Source organism: Sturnira hondurensis, unplaced genomic scaffold, assembly GCF_014824575.4.
Source record: "Sturnira hondurensis isolate 20B ecotype Veracruz unplaced genomic scaffold, ASM1482457v3 Scaffold0006496, whole genome shotgun sequence".
Classification (NCBI taxonomy): Eukaryota; Metazoa; Chordata; class Mammalia; order Chiroptera; family Phyllostomidae; genus Sturnira; species Sturnira hondurensis.
In genome coordinates, this window is record NW_028079127.1 from 6,914,122 (window position 1) to 6,933,976 (window position 19,855).

The 19,855-nt window shown below is 39.5% G+C and overlaps 1 protein-coding gene across 1 annotated transcript in view; it reads right to left on the bottom strand.

Annotated features, from left to right (window-relative positions):
* Positions 1-7,482: 7,482 nt before the first annotated feature.
* The window catches only part of GLIPR1L2 (GLIPR1 like 2), a 47,384-nt gene continuing 35,011 nt past the window's right edge, over positions 7,483-19,855 (bottom strand). Inside the window, exons 5-7 of the mRNA XM_037049915.1 lie at positions 16,967-17,104; positions 7,879-7,905; positions 7,483-7,796 (exon numbers count right to left, since the gene is read on the bottom strand). Coding sequence (XP_036905810.1) covers positions 7,483-7,796; positions 7,879-7,905; positions 16,967-17,104 — 479 coding nt within the window. The remainder of the gene's footprint in view (positions 7,797-7,878; positions 7,906-16,966; positions 17,105-19,855) is intronic.

Consider the following 19,855-nt stretch of genomic DNA (forward strand, 5'->3'; position numbering starts at 1 on the left):
GGCAGAAGGGAGAGGCCTGGGCACGATACCAGGAGGGAGGGAAAGTGTGCTGAGTCCTTTGTCCTAAGGGCTTTTAAGAACTAAGGACGGAGATTTTAGGGGAGATCCTAGAGGAGGATCCCAAGAGAAGATTCATCAGCTTTCCAGGTGTGTCCTTTCAGTCTCCACTGACTGGTTGGTGCCAGAGCAGGGGGTCATTAGTCAGTGCAGCTGGCCCTGAGGTCAGCCATGGTGTCACTTATCTGTTTTGCTGCTTTTCTGGGCCTGGAGCTAAAATATAGCGGAGGCCTGGATATGTTGGATGTGTGTCCGAATCTCATTGTTCTGGGGGCTTAATGCTTAAGGGCTATTCTCTCACCCCTCTGTTTGTTCTCACTCTAAGGGGGTCTAACCTGCATGACTAGCAACATGCCAGGGGAGGAAAAGTCAGGGGAGAGTCTGAACCACATGACCAGCGATACAAAAGGTCAGGGGTCCAAACTGCGTGCCCAGAGATATCCTAGGGGAGAAAAGGTTACCCTGGGGGCCAGGTCCTTATTTTCTGAGTTTTGCCTATTGCTAGGCACCCAGGGCTTTCTGCCTGGTGACCTTCTATACCTGGCCCATCATCCTTGCTCTGCTCGTGTCTGTCTGCCTACCACAATACAGCTTCAGCCTGCCTGTCAACTGGAATTTTTATCTCATTCTCGAAAATTATTTTTTTTGTAGAGGAGAGTTTAATCTCAGACTCTTTAATCTAAACTTTTTACAATTACTGTTCCCTTGTGACGTAAGAGACACCTAGACTTGTGGAGAATGTTTATGAATTTATTTGAGCCAAACCAACAATTTTCAGGAAGCGGAATCTCAACAGATTGAGGAAGTGTTTTGGAAAATGGTAGTTTTGTAGTTTATTTTATACATTGGAATCAAAGAAGACATAAAATCTATCGGTGGTAGACTAAAGAGGCCAAAGAGAGTAAAATGGGGAAATCTCTGGAATTGGGTGAAAAGCAAAATGGAGAGACACATGCTTCTTTTACATTGGCGGGAACAGGACGGTAAACATTCACTGTACACAGATGGCATTTGGGCAGCAGGATAACAATGAAGGCTTCTGTGGTCTTGTGCTCGGAGGTAGGTGGTTGTGCCCTGAGGGGCCGAGAAGGGACTACTCTGACATTTCAAAAGTATGTTATCTTAGATGCTCAAAGACAATAGACAGGCTCTTGTGAGGTAAGGATTGCCCTTTGTTAAGGAAGCTGCAGGCATAGGGCGTGACTACCTGACACAACCCACTTTTAGTTAGGAAATTTTATGTTCAGACGCGGTTGCTTTTGGTCTCTGCGTTTGCAGGTCGGCCACGCAGGCCTCCCCTGGGCTTGTGAAGTGTAGTATGTGGCCTCTTTTCGTCACCCCCACCCCCTCCCTGGAAGCTGCAATATGCGCTGCCTGTATGGGTGGACTCACGTGAAGTTTCGGTTACTGCAGGCAGGCAGGTCCTCTTTGCTCACCGTATAGATGCACGTCCCTCATGTTTCCCTTCAAGATAGAAACTGCCGTGAGGAGTGCTGTTAGCTGACAGCCTCCAGCTACAGCAATTTAGGAATCTTCTGGAGCAACTTAGCCAAGACTATACTCGCCCTGGCCAACCCCAGCCAATGACTGAGAATGGCAGCCTTAAAAGCCATCTCTGCTCAATACATATTTTGAAAGATCTCTGTGGGGGATTTTTGCTTCACAGCTCCCCCTTGTGTGGGCTGATATTTTCTTGGACTTGCACTTCAGTTTGAGCCTCTGACACTGAATTTCCCAGGTGCCTTGTAGTGGGAAGCTGTCCACACCTACTCCTGCTCCCCCAGCCCTTTGCGTGTTGGCGTTTCTGTGAAACTTTATTTGTAGACACTGACATTGATTTTTCTGTAAATTTCATGTGCCACAAAGTGTTCTGTTTTTATTTTCACAAAATTTTTTATTTTAGAGCAATTTTATAAGTATTATTATGTTTAATTTTAACATGGTCAAAGGCATGTTAAATTATCAAAATGAAGAAAAATTTATAAGATTCATCATTTAAAAATTCAAAAAATAAATATTTAAATGTTAATGTATATAAAAGTAAAGCCACTAAGGAAATCTTTAAGTCCTTCTCGTATGTAAAATAGCAAATTAATAAATCCATGAAGTAGTGTCCTGAATAAAGTGTGAGCCAAGGGAGTGGCCAACTGTAGTAATCACCATTTCCTTTCCAACACGTTGAATATCTAAATGGCCAGACAATAATTAATCTAATAACGGAGCCCATTACTTAGCTATGAAGGACTTGGTTATTGCTGTAAAATTAGAATCGTGCAGACAGATTTCCAGAAAAATTGTGAAGCCAGTACAAAGAGGTTCCATATACCCTAGACCCTCTTCACACTTTCCCCTAGTAACACCTTACAGCACATTCATCATGATTAAACCAACACCGCTACATTGTCATTAACTAAAACCCACATTTTATTCAGATCTTCTTAGTTTTCACCTAATGCCCTGTTTATGTTCCAGGGCCTGGCCAGGATATCAAACTATACTTAGTAATCACACTTCTAAGCTTGACTCCTCTTGGTTGTGATGGTTCCTCCAGCTTTCCTGGTTTTGGATGACCTTGACAGTTTTTAGGAATACTGATCAGTATCCCTTATACAATGTCCCTTAATTAGGATTGGTCTTATGTTTTTCTCATACGTTACTAGGTACGGATTTGACTTTTCTGCCCTGGAAATCTCAGTCAACACCACCATTTGTGGGTTTCCTGAGTGCCTGATCCACAGGAACAAGCACGACCTAGCATTCCATCAGAGGTCTCACCTCACAGAGAAGGATTTTCAGAAGGGGAGCCCCAACTGTGGAATCCACTGGTTGTATCAGACACATTTCACAGTGTAGAAACCTGGCCTGCTAAAGCTCTGGGGTTGTCCTTTGAAGGTACAACTAACATACCAAGTTAGAGGCAACACTTTGTAGGGGTATGTCAGCAACGTTCTGCATGGGGCCAGGAACCAAGGGGTGAGAGCTGGATGGGGCTTAAACGCCATCACTCCCGATGACCCGCTGTGTGACTTCATGCTCTGCAAACTGGCACGCCTTTGCCAGCACACGTCGCCAGGGTTCCTCTAACCTATAAGTTATAACTGTATGATTTTATTTTCTGAATTGGTTAGTGCAATATGGACAGACTAGTCACAAATGCTGTACTGTCCCACCTGGAATGAGTCAAAAGGATAGTGATTATAGTTTCCTGTAACGATGAGGTCGATCAAATCTTTTAATAAGGGGCCCTGGCTGGTGCGGCTCAGTGGATTGAGCTCAGGCCTGCAAACCAGAGGATCTTGCTTCGATTCCCAGTCAGGGCACATTCCTGGGTTGCAGGCCAGTTCCCATCAGGGGACACAGGAGAGGCAACCATACATTGAGATTTCTCTCCCTCTCTCCTTCCCTTCTCCTCTAAAGATAAATAAATAAAATATTTTAAAAATCATTTAAATAAGGGGAATATTATTAATACTCCTGAGATTTTTAATATTTTTAAGAATCTTCTCTAACATTACCCATGATCACACTTCCCTCACTCAGGTGGTACTTTGAATTTGAGCAGGCACGTGATTTTGGCAATTTCCACTTACAGGACAAAAAATATTGAATTTCTGCTAGGAAAGGGAGGGAAAATTCACTGTCACCATGAGCCCCGCTCCATCCCAGCCCACCACTGCTGACCAAACTGGTTTCCCAGCAACCTTATGTTGAGTGGTGGAGAAGAGGTTCATGGTTATGCTAAGTAACTGCAGGTGCTACCACCTCTACAGCACCAAGCCTTTATGACTCTAGTTCCTCCTGCACTGCTATGCATTGTTGCTTGGGAACAGCCTGTACTCATTCCTCTTTTTCTCCAGCCTCCCTTAGTGTGGTGTCTATTACCACACAGCTCATTGCTATGGGAACTGAGGAACCTATAGCAGACCCAATAATCTTCCCATTTATCTGGTTTCAGGGAGTAACTTACTTAGTCTTTGACTATTTAGGTCAAAGACTCAAGATAGCATTTAGATCCCTAACCCTCCATCAATATTTATTGACAAGTGTACTTGTTCTTTCATCCTTTCTCAAGCTCTTAGCTAAATCAAGGACAAGTAGAAAATCAACACTGCATCACAGTATCACCTCGGTCCCCTTTATTATCCCGGAGTTTTCCGCACAGAGATTTATCCACATTGGATGTATATCCTTTCCACTGGCTACCGCTCTGCAGCATTGCTACATTGGCAGTGTAAATGGATCAATGGGTAGACAAAGCACAGACACTTGAAACCATCAAACAAGTTTTACTCATGTAAAGAACACACAAAAAATGTCCCGATAAATGGTGGAGAGATCAGCGACATTCTCCAGGACCGAGAGGGTGTAAACTTCCTAGTGTTAAACCTCACCAGCAGATGTATGGTTGCAGCAGTTACAGTATGCAGGAATGAAGGAGGAGAAGTGTAGCTGTCTTCCTCTGGACCAGGCATAAGCTGGAGCATTCCTGCATGCCATACAGTAGACATTTGCTGGAAATTACCTTGGCAGGGCCAGGAACAAGCATTTCCACAGTCCCAGAGTTTTCAGTGCAGAATAGAATACACAGCACTTCAAGAAAGGAACCAAATGCTCATCTATCACCCCAGACTACTGAGGTGAAAACATCCTGGTCAAAGTACATTCCTAAACTCAGTGCCATAGAAAGAGATTAAGAGTAATTTTCCCTGACACCTCCAGGAGTCATGTTAATAATCCCTTATGCCAGCTGAGGGAGTCAACCTGTCACTTGTATAATGAAAACAAAAATAAGAAACCTAAGCATATAGGGTATGTGGCTCTGGGAGAGGTGGAGAGAAATGGGGAGTAAGTTTTATTGGGAAAGACAACATAAGCAGGCATTCTATTTCCTTGATCACGTGACACTATGATGGACATCCATAGATTGGGTTTTAGAGTCATTATTATTCATGCTGTTTCTGAATAATAAAACTTTGAATAAAAGTAACTTTATAGTGAAAATGTCCTGTCAACTAAATGAGTTACAGAAATCCAACTCAAAATAACGTAAGGAAAAAGAAAACTTACTGGGTAGAAATAGGACATAGCTGGAAGAAAATTTATATTTTCTTCGGAAAAAGGTTGGAACGAAACGAGACATCAGAGACAATAGTCTTTTACTCCTGGCTCTCTGTTTGTATTGTATTATTTCCTGCCATGTAGTCTGATAAACAGTCTCAGAACTTTACATATTAAAAACTTAGGCACCATGTATGAACTTCCTTGGATATCTGTCTGTATCCCCAAACCCACGACTATAACAAGGCCCAACTGCGGTCAGTAGATCATCCCCAAACTAGGGACACAGGATCACAATGAAAAAGGATTGCTTCCATGGTAACTTATGGACATGAAAAGGCAAGGAAAGGGAGGTAAAGAGAAATGGGAGAACAATTTTTAGAAAAATGAGAGTTTAAGGAAACATAGCAACATATAATGCATCCATAATTTACATGCATCCTGGGTGGAAATAAGCCTACAGCAGAGTTTCTCAACCTCAGCACAATTTTGACATTTTTTTTTACTGGGTAATTCCTTGCTGTAGCTTCCCTGTGTGTTGTAGCATGTTCATCGTCACTTGTGGTCTCTGCCCACTAAACACCAGCAGTAATTTTCTGATCACGACAATCAAAATTGTTTCTAGATTTTTCCAAATGTCCCTGAGCAGGGTAGGGGAAAGAAGTAGCAAAATTTCCCTCAGTTAAGAGCCACTGGCCTATGGCAATCACAATCCATGAAATTACCTGGGGACTATGTTGAAGAGCAGAGGTGGAGGAGTAGAAGTTAGATACACAGACACATAACAAGTTAGTCATATTGGGAACTGAACATGGTATGAAGAATTTCTACTTATGCATCAGAATGTTCAGAAATTAGTTTGAACCACTTCACAAATCCATAGTTAGTTTTCTCATCTTAAAAATGAAGCCAGTACTAACTCCACAGAGTAATTTTGAGTATAAACTAATTATGGGAAAGCATCTCAGAAGCTATGAAGTAGTATACAAATGTAAAATAATAATAATTTAAAAAAATAGTTGTAGATAACCAGCCTTTTTCTCTACCTAAGGACGTATTTTTAGAAGTTTGGCTGAAAAGAGGCTGACTTCACTGAAATATATATATTTAATAAAGACAAGAATAATAAATATATATTTAATAAATATAAATCCACAAATTAAATGTATAAAATTATATGTAAGTATATAAAACAGAATATATGATATATATTTATAAATATATACAAAATTAAATATATAATATATAGTTATAAATAATTTAACATATATATATATTTATGGCCAAGCTCTTAAAAACAAACAAAACAAATGAAAAAAGCCCTCAGAAACTATCAAATCTGAAAAGATAATTCAGGGCTTTTTTGTGTAATTCTCATTTTGCCCCACCTAAGCACCGGCTTTTAACCTAACAGAGTTAATAAACATAGAGTTTATACTATTTGATGTATTTTTCTATGTTAAATATTTTTATTTAGTTCATTTTTTAGTATTACAGGTGGTAAGTAGTTAATTTATATTACTAATTTATGCACTTTTATTATATATTTTGAATAACTATGAGTGAATAGTTATTTTTTAATTTTATTTTATCACCTAAATTCAAAAGCACACAGATGGCTCAAGCACACCTAATTAAATTTTGACATTTATTAGTCCTTGGTGGCAACAAATTATATAGTCTAGTAAAGAATTACAGGAAGGCTTTAGAAATACCAGACACAAAGTGGAAATAATAAATTGTTGTCTCCTGACAGCATATACAAGTACCACTTAAATCAATCAAAACATATAACTATAAAAATAATAATATTTGGTGCATTGATATCAAAAGGAAAATGTCACCACTACCACGATCACCATTACTAATCACCACTAAAATAGTAGTGATAAAAACAACAAACCAAAAGTTACCAAATGGCTGTCCTGAAATGGAATGGTCCTACATACCTCACAGATAAATCTTAATGCTCGAGAAACTTATTAACCCTCTTTAAAAATATTTAAAACACAAAGATAGAAATATATTTAGAAATGGAAATTGTCTACTTTATCAGGATAACATAGTAACATCTTAAGGTTAATTAGACTGTCAAATAGAAGTTTTAGTGCTCCTATCAACACATCTTCATCTGTTCTTGGTGCCCAAGTGCATGCCTTGCAGTGCTTACTAGAAATACATGTTTTTTGTTTGTTTGTCAAATTTAAACTTGTTCAATAAGTATGGAAAAATAGAAGGAATAAAAGATATTTCGATAGTGGTTTGTACATATTCTTTCTTGTTAAAGCTCAGTGTTAATTTTTTTAATTTTGGCCATTTTTGTATAGTTTTGTCCTTTGGTGATGGTATACCTTACCCCTCATCTTCTTAAACCTCATCTTCATCCTCTTCCTCCCCCTCTTCCTTCTTTTCTTCCTCCTCCCTTTCTTCTTCCTCTTTTTCCTCCTCCTCCTCCTCCTCCTTGTCTTCCTTTACCTCCAATGTTTCTTCTATTTCTGTTACTTCAGGGGTAAATACCATCTGTTCTTCCAATAATATATTTGGAAACCGATACTGTATTATTATAACAGTTGTGGCACATAGTATAAGACACAGTGTTCTCAAAATGAAAACAAATATGCAGATAGTATCACACACAAGTGGCCGGGGCACTTCCCATTTTGGATACCAAAACGGATAATCTGTAAACAAACAAGCAGTTGAAAGCAGGATTTCACATAAAGTAATTAAATCATTCAAGAAATAAAGGACGACAATACATACATTTGGCTTGGTCACGATCTACATTACCTAGAAAGAAAAAAGAAAGTCCATAAGGAATTACATATTTTTTTCTTTCAGTAGAATATAAGATAATCTTTCCAACAATAACGACATCATTCTCCTAGCTCTCAGGCATATGTCTATTATCTTTGATTTCTCCCCTGGTTTGCTAGAGAAGGCATACAAGTATAGGAATGAGAGATGTGAATTCTAGTGCTAATTCTGTCTCTAAATCATTGTGTCACCTTATACAAATCACTTCATGTCTGCCTTCTAAAGACTGTTCCAATTCCAGTTTTCTAGGATTCTATAACATCTCTCAGGATTCTGTTCATCTCTATTTTTTCCCCTGCTGATTATTCCAAATTAATCTTCTCAATCTACTCACTTTCCTCATTTAATCTTTATTTTAAGAAGCTTATAGTTCTTCATTTCCTATGTGGCAAAGTTAACTATAGCCAGGCATTCATTGTTTTTGCTATCTAGCCTAATGCTATCCTAATGTGTTGTAGGAAATACATTTTCTTTCCTTTGCCCTCCTGGGCAGAGACGGTCAGACCACCTTTCCTGGATTCCACTAGGGCAGAGAATAAGAGGATAAATGAGTTCTCACACAGGCAGAGCCCAATGGCAACGTGAAGCTCCGTCCAGCAACAGTAAAACCCTCAGAAGAAAATTTAGAAATCACTCTTCAGGCACTTTAGGGATGAACTGATCTTCTGATGGATCTTTGAGGTTATTTAGCCTTTGGTGCTTGATCATATTTATTATTTTTTATGTAAGGATTTATACACTAGAGAGTTCCTTAAAAAAATCTTTTGCCACGTAGTCCATATATTTTCTCTACTTCATTCTGTGTATATGTACCTATTGATCACTTTGAATAAGCGATCATGTAATTAGTATGTTCCTTTTTGTAGATTACTTCATTTCTCATCACTAATTTTTATCGATTATCCTTTTAGCTTTGCACTTGATCATTTAAATACACTTAAACTTGCATATCTAAATAATATATTTTGACCTCTGGCTCTAAAAGATGAGGGAATTCTTCTCTCCTCCTCCCAAGTTTTTAAAAATTACACCATTTGTATATTGCAAAAATTTACTACATTTATATTTTGTTTTGTAATTATAAACTTCAGGGGTTTTTTTAGTGTTTGTCTATAAATAAAGATTAAATGCTTATGGATAGTTCTTTCATTGTAGCTTTTTGCTTTTCCATTCGTCTCTTCTTTTTGGTGAAAGTCATCCTCTAGGAGTTTATCGAGGAAATGCTCATGAGAATTATACAGTACAAGTTCCTGCATGTTCCCATAATATGTGTCTATTTGCTTATACTTGAATTATAGGGTTGGCTGTGTATAAATTCTTGGATGACACTTCTTGTATTAAGGAGACTTTAAGCATCACTCCATTGTCTCTGCATTGACTGTTACTGTAGAAAAGTTTGAGACCAGCCTGAATTTCCCCCCTCTATTTACAGAAAGGTACTTAGTTCTGGTTTCAGCTCCACAACACAGAGTTGACTTGAATAATGGTGTTGGCAATTCACAATCCTGCATAAAGGACTGACATTCATGTCACCAGAATCCCAGAAGGAGAAGAGAAAGAGCGTGGTGTTGAAAAAATATATATGAAGAAATAGCTGAAAACTTCTGGAGTTTGAAAACAGATCAAGAAGTAAAGCTAAGACTGACTTATTCCACTTAGCATAATGCCCTTAAAGTCCATATTGTTTGCACAAGTGGCAAGATCTATTCATTTTTATGGCTAAATAACATCTCATACTTTATACTACAATTTCTTTACCCATTTATCCATCAATGGACACTTCGGTTGTTTCCATACCTTGGCTATTGTAAACAATAGGTTTACAGTGAACATGGGGGTATATATTATTTTGAGTTATTGCTTTAATTTTCTTTGGATAGATATACACAAGTAGAATTGCTGGAGCATATGGTAGTTCCATATTTATTTATATATTTTTTCAGGGATACATTAATTTATTTCTTTTTTTGTAATTGTTGTTCAGTTACAGTTGTCCTGCCTTTTCCCCCATTGCTCTCCCCTACCTCGTCTCCCACGGGCAGTTCCCCCACCACTGTCTGTGCCAGTGGCTTGGCTTGCCCCTTCCCCTTCTTTTCCCTGTTATTCCAATCCCCCCGCCCCTCTGGTTACTGTCAGCTTGTTCTTTATTTCCAAGTCTATGGTTCTATTTTGCTCATTTGTTTTGTTGATTAGATTCCACTTATAAGTGAGATCATACTGCCTGGCGTACTTCACTTAGCATAATGCTCTCCAGTTCCATTCATACTGTTGCAAAGGGTAGAAGGTCCTTTCTTTCTGCTGCATAGAATTCCACTGTGGAAATGTACCAGTTTTTGATTTGCTCATTTACTGATGGGCACTTAGGCTGTTTCCAGCACTGGGCTATTGTAAGCAATACTGCTATAAACATTGGGGTGCATGGGTTCTTTTGAATTGGTGTTTCAGGATTTTTAGGGTATAATCCCAACAGTGAAGTTGGCAGGTCAAAAGGCAGTTCCCTGTTTAGTTTTTTAGGAAATTTCCTACTGTTTTCCACAGTGGCTGCACCAGTCTGCATTCCCACCAACGGCGCACTAGGGTTCCCTTTTCTCCACAATCTCACCAGCACTTGTTTGTTGATTTATCAGTGATGACCATTCTACCATAAAATGATAGTTTTANAACCGGTTTGCAACCCAGACATGTGCCCTGACTGGGAATCGAACCGCGATCGTCTGGTTCGCAGGCCCGCGCTCAATCCACTGAGCTACGCCAGCCAGGACTCCTGTTTAGTTTTTTAGGAAATTTCCTACTGTTTTCCACAGTGGCTGCACCAGTCTGCATTCCCACCAACGGTGCACTAGGGTTCCCTTTTCTGCACAACCTCACCAGCACTTGTTTGTTGATTTATCAATGATGACCATTCTACCATAAAATGATAGTTTTATTCTTTATACTATTATTTTTTATTTTAAATGCCTACCTTTCTTGTTGGACTGTAAGTTCAAACGGAGCAGGGAGTATGTCTCCCTCCTCATCATTCCCCTTCTCCCCTGCTTCCCCACCCCTGCATGGCACAATGTCTGGCACACAGTGACCGCTAAATAAATACATGGTTTTGTCCTTCCTCCTCCCTACCGCCACCCACATCTTCCTCTCTCTCTCTGTATAACATTCACTTATTTAGTGTAGAATGTTTGGCAATATATTTTCTTTTTAAAATAATTTTATAATAAATTTTATTTTAATTGTTGTTCAAGTACAGTTTTCTGCCTTTTACTCCCATTCCACCCCCCAAGGTCTCCCCACCTCCCTCCCATTTCCAGCCCCCTTTGTTTTTGTCCATGTGTCCTTTATATACTTGTTCCCATAAACCCTTCCCCTTTTCCCCTAAAACTCCCTCCCCTCTGGTCACTGTCAACCAGTGATTGTCTAAATAAAAATCTCAATTGGCACTTTAATGGAAAATTAAGAGTTTTCTTGGAATCTTTGAGTAAGATGCTACTTTAAAATAGAAATTCCTTAACCAAGCTTTTTGACCCAGTGGTATTACTGTAGATATTTCTCCTTCTTTACTTTCAACCCCTAGAAATCTGGTTGCTCTCCTACCAGCCCTCTGACACCTCTATCAGGCCCCAATCTCTGTGTTGCAGGTTCAATGCGTGCACTAGCGTACCCTCTTGTCCCTGTTCCTCTCATTCCACTGTTTTCCCCATCCTTTTCCCCGTAGTTTTCATCCCCCCTGGATTTCATTGTTGGTATAATATTTTTGTCTATGTATTGTATCTGGGTGAGGTCTTCCTTTTTTATGTTTTTAGTCTCATCGATATGCTAGTAATTTTAAAACACAGCCCTGATCTGTACCTTAAACTTACTAGTCTTATCTCCACAGATGTTTAACAGGTATTTAAAGCTAATAATGACTAAAACGGAACTCATTATTTTCCAAAGCTTCCTCTTTTCATAGAATTCATCTCAATAAATTGCACCATTAGTCAGTCACCCAAACCCCAAACCTAATATTTATATTAGACTCTCTTTTTCTCATCATCATATCAAATTACACTCTAAGACTTGCTAATTTTGCTCCATGAATATTAATCAAATTTGTCACATTATCTCTAAATTCTTACAAATACTCCAATATGAGCCTAATCTCTCCTCTGGGCTATAACAAAAAACCTACACACTAATTTGATTTACTTAGATTTTGCAATTTTTTAAATATATTTTATTGATTATGCCATTACAGTTGTCCCATTCCCCCCTTCACTCCCCTCCACCCTGCACACCCCTCCCCCACCATTCCCCCCCTTTTGTTCATGTCCATGTGTCACAAGGTCTTTAATTCTGTATTTCCCATAGTATTCCTGCCCTCCCCGTCTATTTTCTACCTACCATCTACGCTACTTACTCTCTGTACCTTTTCCCCCCTTCTCCTCCCACTCCCCTGTTGCTAACCCTCCATGTGATCTCCATTTCTATGGTTCCGCTCCCGATCTAGCTGTCCTCTTAGTTTGCTTTTGTTTTAGGTGTGGTTGTTAATAACTGTGAGTTTGCTGTCCTTTCACTGTTTTATCTTCTTTTCCTTATATAAGTCCCTTTAACATTTCATATAATAAGGGCTTGGTGATGATGAACTCCTTGAATTTGACCTCATCTGAGAAGCACTTTATCTGCCCTTCTATTCTAAATGAAAACTTTGCTGGACAGAGCAATCTTGGCTGTAGGTCTTTGGATTTCATGACTTGGAATACTTCTGTCCAGCCCCTTCTTGCCTGTAAGGTCTCTTTTGAGAAATCTGCTGACAGTGTGATGGGAACTCCTTTGTAGGTGACTGTCCGTTATCTCTTGCTGCTTCCAGAATTCTCTCCTTCATCTTACTCTTGGCTAATGTAATTATGATGTGCCTTGGTGTGTTCCTTCTTGGGTCCACCTTCTTTGGGACTCTCTGAGCTTCCTGGATTTCTTAGAAGACTATTGCTTTTGCCAGACTGGGGAAGTTCTCCTTTATTATTTGTTCAAATAAGTTTTCCACTTGTGGCTGTTCCTCTTCCCTTTCTGGTATCCATATAATTTGGATGTTGGAATGTTTAAAGATGTCCTGGTTCCTAAGCCTCTCTTCAATTTTTTGAATTCTTGTTTCTTCCTTCTTTTCTGTTTGGTTGTTTGTTTCTTCCTTCTGATCCACTCGCTTGATTCAAGTCCCAGTTTCCTTTCTATCACTATTGGTTTCCTGTGCATTTCCCTTCATTTCAATCAGTTTAGCCTTCACATGTTCCTCTAATTTGTGACTAAAATCAACCAATTCTGTGAGCATCCTGATCACCAGTGTTTTGAACTGTGCATCTGAAAGGCTGTCTATTTCTTGGTCACTTAGAATTATAGGCTCTGGGGCTTTGAGCTGTTCTTGAGTCATAATGTTTGGTCTGTTTGCACCTGTTATGTTTGAGGGGCGGAGCCTTAGGTGTTCACCAGGGCTGGGCGACCCAGTCACTGGGTTGTGATTTTGTTTGTGGGGGCGGGGTCAGAGGGGGGGGAATGGCGCTTTGCTCTGTTCTGCTCTCTCTCAGATTTCTGTCCCCTCTGCAGCTTCCCACAAGGAAATTGGGCTCCTCTGGTGCTGGTTCCTGGGTGTGTGGGCCTGTGTACTCTTCAGGACCCTGTGGGTCTCTCCAACAAACTCTCTGGGAGCCTGGGAGCCTCTCCCAGCCCCTTGACCCCAAGAATGTCTTTCCAATTGGTGCTTTCAGGCTTTAATTCCCGTCGCTGGGGCCCTAGCCTGAGTGTTCTGTCTCACTGTTCACTCCTTTGCTTGGTTTATCTGCAAGTGAATGTGTGACCGCAGTCAGCCAGCCGCCCTGCGCCTTCACTGGGTCTGCCTGTCACCACCCCATGCCTGGGATCCACCAACTGCCTCCACCTCTGCTCCTGGGTTGGTGGGACCGAACAATCTTTCCAACCGGACCCCGCTCTGCTGCTGACTCTGCCCCTCTTACCGGTCTGGCTGAATGGTTCGCTGTTGTCAGACTTGCGTATAGTTCAATTTTCACTGTTATGGCTGCGTTTTTTGTTACTACAACTTCGCTGTCTTTAAATTTAGTTGTGAGAGGGGGCACAGTGTTTCCACCTATGCCTCCATCTTGGCTGGAAGTCAGATTTTGCAATTTAAAAAAAAATTTTTAAAACGCAAAAGACTCCCTAAGTCTTAAATGTCTCAATCAGTAAAAATAACTTTTTAATTCAGTACAAATAACTTATATTTTGAAATATTTTAATGCAAGTTGCCAACCTGATACCTCATCATCTCAGAGTATTAAATATTTCCTCAGGATATTCTTCTATATAACTATAATAGAGCCATCAAAATCAGAAATTAACAGTTATGTTACTACCACCTAATGTTTAGATCTTGGTCAATTTTTTCCAGTTGTGCCAATTGTGTCCTTGACAGCAAGAGCATCATGTTCAGAATTACACACTACATTTAGTTTTGATGTCTCTTTAGTTTCTTGGGTATGGGACCATTTTTCATCCTTTATTTGACATTCACAATCTTAAAATTTTTGAAGAAAGTAAGACAGTTATTCTGTAGACAAATTCTCAATTTTTAAAACGAATGAGCAATTTAGGTGTATTAGATGCTCCCTTACGATTAGATTAGGTTATGGGTGTTTGGCAGGAACAACACAGGAGTGATGCTGTGCTCTTCTCATTGCATCCTCTCAGGTGGCACACAGTTTGGAAGTGTTTTCTTACTGACGATGTTTACTCTGATAGCTTGATTAGGGAGGTTTCTGCCAGGCTCCTCCATTTCTTATTCCTTTAGGAGTTAAACGTTTTTATGGGCAGTTACTTTGGAACTACGTAAATACACTGTTCCTCCCAAACTTTAACTTATTCATTTATATCATTTTGAATCATAGTTTCTCCTGGTTTATTCAATGATTACAATCGATTGCTATTATCATTATTTTCATGCTCACATTGTCCCAGATTTGACCAGTGAGAACCCTTTGAAGATGGCTTCTGTGTCCTTCCGTGTCTCTTGTGTTGCATGTCCCCATCACTCTCTGAGCACTTTCTTGCTTTCAGGTATAAAAAGATATTCTAGGTTTGTCTTACATGTCTCCTGACCTAACCCTGGAACCCAACCTCCCTCCAATGAGCTCCAGTTCTTTTGAGCACACACTGAAATTTAGAAACCAAGATCTGTGTGCTAGTTGTGCTCATTGACTGGAGGTTTGAGGGGGCTACTGCTTTAAGGCCATCCCAAAGCAAGGAATATTTACATTTAGTTTACTTACATTTATTGAAATCCTTAAGTTCTAATATTTCTAATTCCAATCCATCATGAGATTCACGCTAATTTTCTTCCTTTACATATTTGTACTCCATTATCAGACAGTGAGAAAACTGGCCTCCCTATCCTTAATCTATTTAGTTACTTGCTCCATCCCCTGGCATGCTCCCAGTCTCCCCCCACTTCCTGCTCTCTCCCCCGACCTGGTTGCCCTCCCATCCTGCTCAGGCTTTGACACTCCACACCAGGCTGGAAGAGTTGCCAGATTTATCAAATGAAAATACAGACACCTAGCTAAATATGAATTCCAGAAAACAACAAATAATTTTTTAGAAATATATTTAAGCTAAAAGTATTTTTCATTTATCTGAAATTCAAATTTAACTGGGCATCTTGTATTTAATCTGGAAACCTATAATCTGATCCTTCACTTGGACCCCCTTCTTCCCAGCTCAGCTCTGAAACCCAGCTTCGAACTTCTCCAATGTACAAATTCGTTCCTTACCCCACTCGGGCTCCGAGCCCTCTGATACCAGGCCACCTAGTCCATGTTACAGCCTTCCTTGGTTTGGGCTCTGACATCTCATGCAAAGTTGCTCCTGAGCATGGATGCCCTTTTACCTGTTTAATTTCCAATACCTCTGGCCAGGCCACCCTTCTGTGAATCTTCCCTTTATTCTGCTTGAGCTCCAACAACCAGTGCCAAACCATCCCACTAGATGCCTTCCTTACCTGTTCAGATTCTGATACTCCATGCCAAGCTCCTCCCTCCCGCCCCATGGGGATGCTGTCCTCCCCTTGCTTGGGCTCAGATACCGCCTACTGACCATCTCTGCATGAACATTCCTTCATCATGATATGTCCCTGGTACACCAAGCCTGATGTCATGCAGGGTCCCTGATTCACTCCATGGGGGCTCTAACTTTCCATACAAGACCATATTCCAATGAAGACACCATCCTCATCCTGCTCAGGCTGTCTCCCTGCGTCCACTGCACTGTGTATAGATGCCCTGTCATCCTGCCTAGGCTCTAACCTGCCACATCTGGCTGCTGTCTGTGTGGGTGTTTACCTCATTCTGACCGACCTTATGGCCTTAGGACTGAATGTTTCAGGAAGAAAAGGGGAAGAGGAAGAGCAATACTTTGCACTTTGATTCAAGTAAACCAAGGGCAGAAATGTTAGAGTGGACTCACCCCAGAAGTGGCATTATGAAAAAATTGCCCACTGGTTTCTTTAACACAAAGCATAATATGCCCTTTACATTCCTCTAAGTATCATACATTCCAGGTAATTATACTTTTGGAGTCTATGCTCTCATGTTTGGAAAAACTAAAAATAATTAAATCAAACATTTTTTCTACTTTCATCTTGTGACTCTTCGGGGAGAAAACTATTGAACCTTCACTACTTTAGTTCTCTTTATAAATAACTTGCAATATCTTATTGTCATTTTCAAACAAGCTGCTATTTCAGGACTTGATTGTGAAGCTTTTTCAAGGTATAGCTATTAGTTTTCATTTCTTCTTTTAGACACCCTGGTATGACCTTAGGGGCAGGAATAGGGGTAGGAGAGGGCAGAAAGGGCTTTGTGATTTAGAAAACTCTAAAGATGGTACTGTTTCAACCCTCTTTAATAATATGATATTATTCTGGTCAAAGGAACAAAAATTAGTGTTCAACACTTCACTTTTCTCATCATCCTATGCACTATGGGTTGTTTTCATGTTAAAGTTATTTTCTTTGTCTTACTGCATAGAAAATCTGTGCATCTGTCCTCTACGTTACACTGAGTGCAAACTAGTCCCGATTGATAAGGCCTTCTTGTCCGAGTTGCTCTACAAAAAAGCGGAAAACATTTACTTAGAAAAAGTCTCAAATTGTGTGTTACTTAAATAATATGGTTGTCATTTTTTGTTAGGTTATAGAGGTGATTTAATTAAGAATAAGGACTCAAGGAGGTACTTAAATTGGAGATGCAATCTTCCCTTCTCTTTTTCCCCACTGAAAAGTGTCTTCTTAAACTAATTTCCTTATCCTTAAAACAAAATAGTATAACTTAAATATGATTGGGTTTTAAAGCATCTTTCATCTTAGTTTGTAGCAAAGTTTTTCTGTAAAAATGGATGTTACAGAATGTTTTGTAATTAACTACTTTCTGGTTAGCACAAATGTATAAAAAGTTCTAAAGAAATGATATATTAATTTTCTGATGAGTATGCAATATCTTGAAATGTTTATTGTCCCAAAGACCTAGTTGCATGGCTTACTTCGAGGTCTACATGAAACATACATAAATATATAAACCAGCAAATAAATATAAATGAAATTTTACAAAGTTGTTTTAACCATTGTATAGAACAGAGAGGAGAAGTGAGAAATTACTCTGTCAATTGCCCAAAGCTAAGTAAGGAAAAGAGGCCCAAAAGTAGATACCATTTGGGAAGCTTACATAAAAGACCTAGGATAAGAAAGAAGAAGTAGTTAGGGAAAACTATTTTTGAATGAGGGGAGGGTCATTAATACTGGTCATCTGAACAGGATTGCTTATTTACTCCACATGCATTGGAAGCTATAAAAACAAACATTAGGTCTGTAAGTCTCTGGAAATTTTCTGAAACTCTTATCTGGTTGCATCTTCAGCCTATTGCCATCTACATGACATGTGTGCAGGCCCTAGACAGGACACATTGTCTGGCTTGCCTAAGGGAAAATATACCCATGTCCAACCCAAAGTCCATTGGAAAGCCATTATTCAAATTTTATAATAGAACTCTTCTGTTCTGGAAGGAGAAACTTGCTTACACTATACCCATTTCTGCCACTACCTTGTTCATGAGGAGGCAATTCAGTTCCATGGATTGACAACCTAGCAATTATAATTTGTAAGCAGATTTTTCTCAAAGTTTCCACGTACAGACTCACATATTTTGTACATAGTCCATAGGACAATGGCAAGAGAAGGTCAATAGATGTTGATCTTTTCATGTCATAGTTACGGAATAGTTACACCATGAAAACAATAACCACTTTCACTACTTCTGTGTATCATTGAGAAATACCACAGTGCTGGGTTCTTGTTCACATCTGAACACCTACAGGTTTCCCAAGCAGATTCAAATAATCTATCCCAGTAGGCTAGGGAAAAATACAATGCAATAAGCAGCAAGGAAGATTATATTTTAGAGAGCCTGTCTGACTCTCCTTCTGATACATCTAATATATTTGTCTTTGCCAAAACTTTATGATTGCTTCCTAGATTTATTCAAGGTCAAGAAAAGCATGAATCCTTTTGTTTTTCTGCCTCAAATTATCCCTTTATGTGCAAAGCTATGTGACTTTGCATCACTTTGGGTAAAACTCAGTTGGTCACATCTCCGCCTCTTCAACCTCTTGGAACTAAATGGCTAGGGACCACAGTTAAACATTGACAAAGCTCCTTCAAGGCTGATGTTATTTTGCTGTACCATCCTCTAATTCTCCCCGAGACACTATTTCCTTTCTGATCATGTTTTCTTACTCATTTTGGTGCCTGGCTCACAATTTCCCCTTTAGTCAAAGTTTGGCCATTGTCTTAGAATTTGGGACCTAGATGATTACATTGTTTACAGGTGATTGGTCCAATAACCTGATCTCTCTGTTACCGGATGTCTTCACCATCACAAAACTCCCAAATACTCTGTAATTGTTGTATTTGTAGCCACACTCTGGGCCTTGTTATCCCCGAAATTGCTCCACCTCTGAAATCACAAAAACCAAACATTACTCTCACTGACTGCAGCCTCCTACCCTTCCTGGTTGCTCACTTACTTATCCATTAAATTCACTGGTGCTGCAAGCCTATTTTCTCCCAATCCACCCTGCTCTCTCTTCTCTGTCTGGATTAGGTCTTGACACATTCTAATGTTTGCATATTTGGCTAAAAACCTGAAACCCTCTTGCACTGTTTTTCCTGTACATCCACCTAATTGAACCCCAGGGTTGGAAAACATGAGGTCATTTCACTGTCTGAATGTTCCATGTCTGCTTCAGGGTGCTGCAGGCTGCTGGAGAAAAATCATTAAACTAGGTAGAGAATCTTTCTACAGTTCCTTAGCCAGACTTCTCTCTCATTTTCCATAACTATTTCAAATCTTCCCAATCCTCAAAACTCCAGCATCACCGTCTTCCCCTTTATTCTCAGAACATTATCTGTCTTACTTCACAGAGAAACATAGTGGCCCTTAGATTGGAACTTGAGAAAATTTTTATCACTAATATGACAAATATTCCCACCCCATCTTTCCTTCTTTTCTGATAAAACTAAAGAACTTCTTCTTCTAAGGTTAATCTCTTTATACCTGTATTATAGATAAAGAATTGTTTTTATTCTCTACTAGGTACTTCATGCCAATATTTAAATATACTCACATCATTCCCATTTTAAAAACAAAACAAAATAAAGGCAATAACAAACAGTCCTTGATTCATTCCAACCTGGATCACTTTCCTCTCCCCCACACCAGTGGCTCTTCCTATGTTTATCAATGAACTGCTCTTTAAATCTGATATTTTTAAATCTTCACTTTGCATGACCTCTTAGAATTTGAAATGTTAGGCAAACCTTCCTTCTGAAAACATTTTCCCCATGCCACTATGATA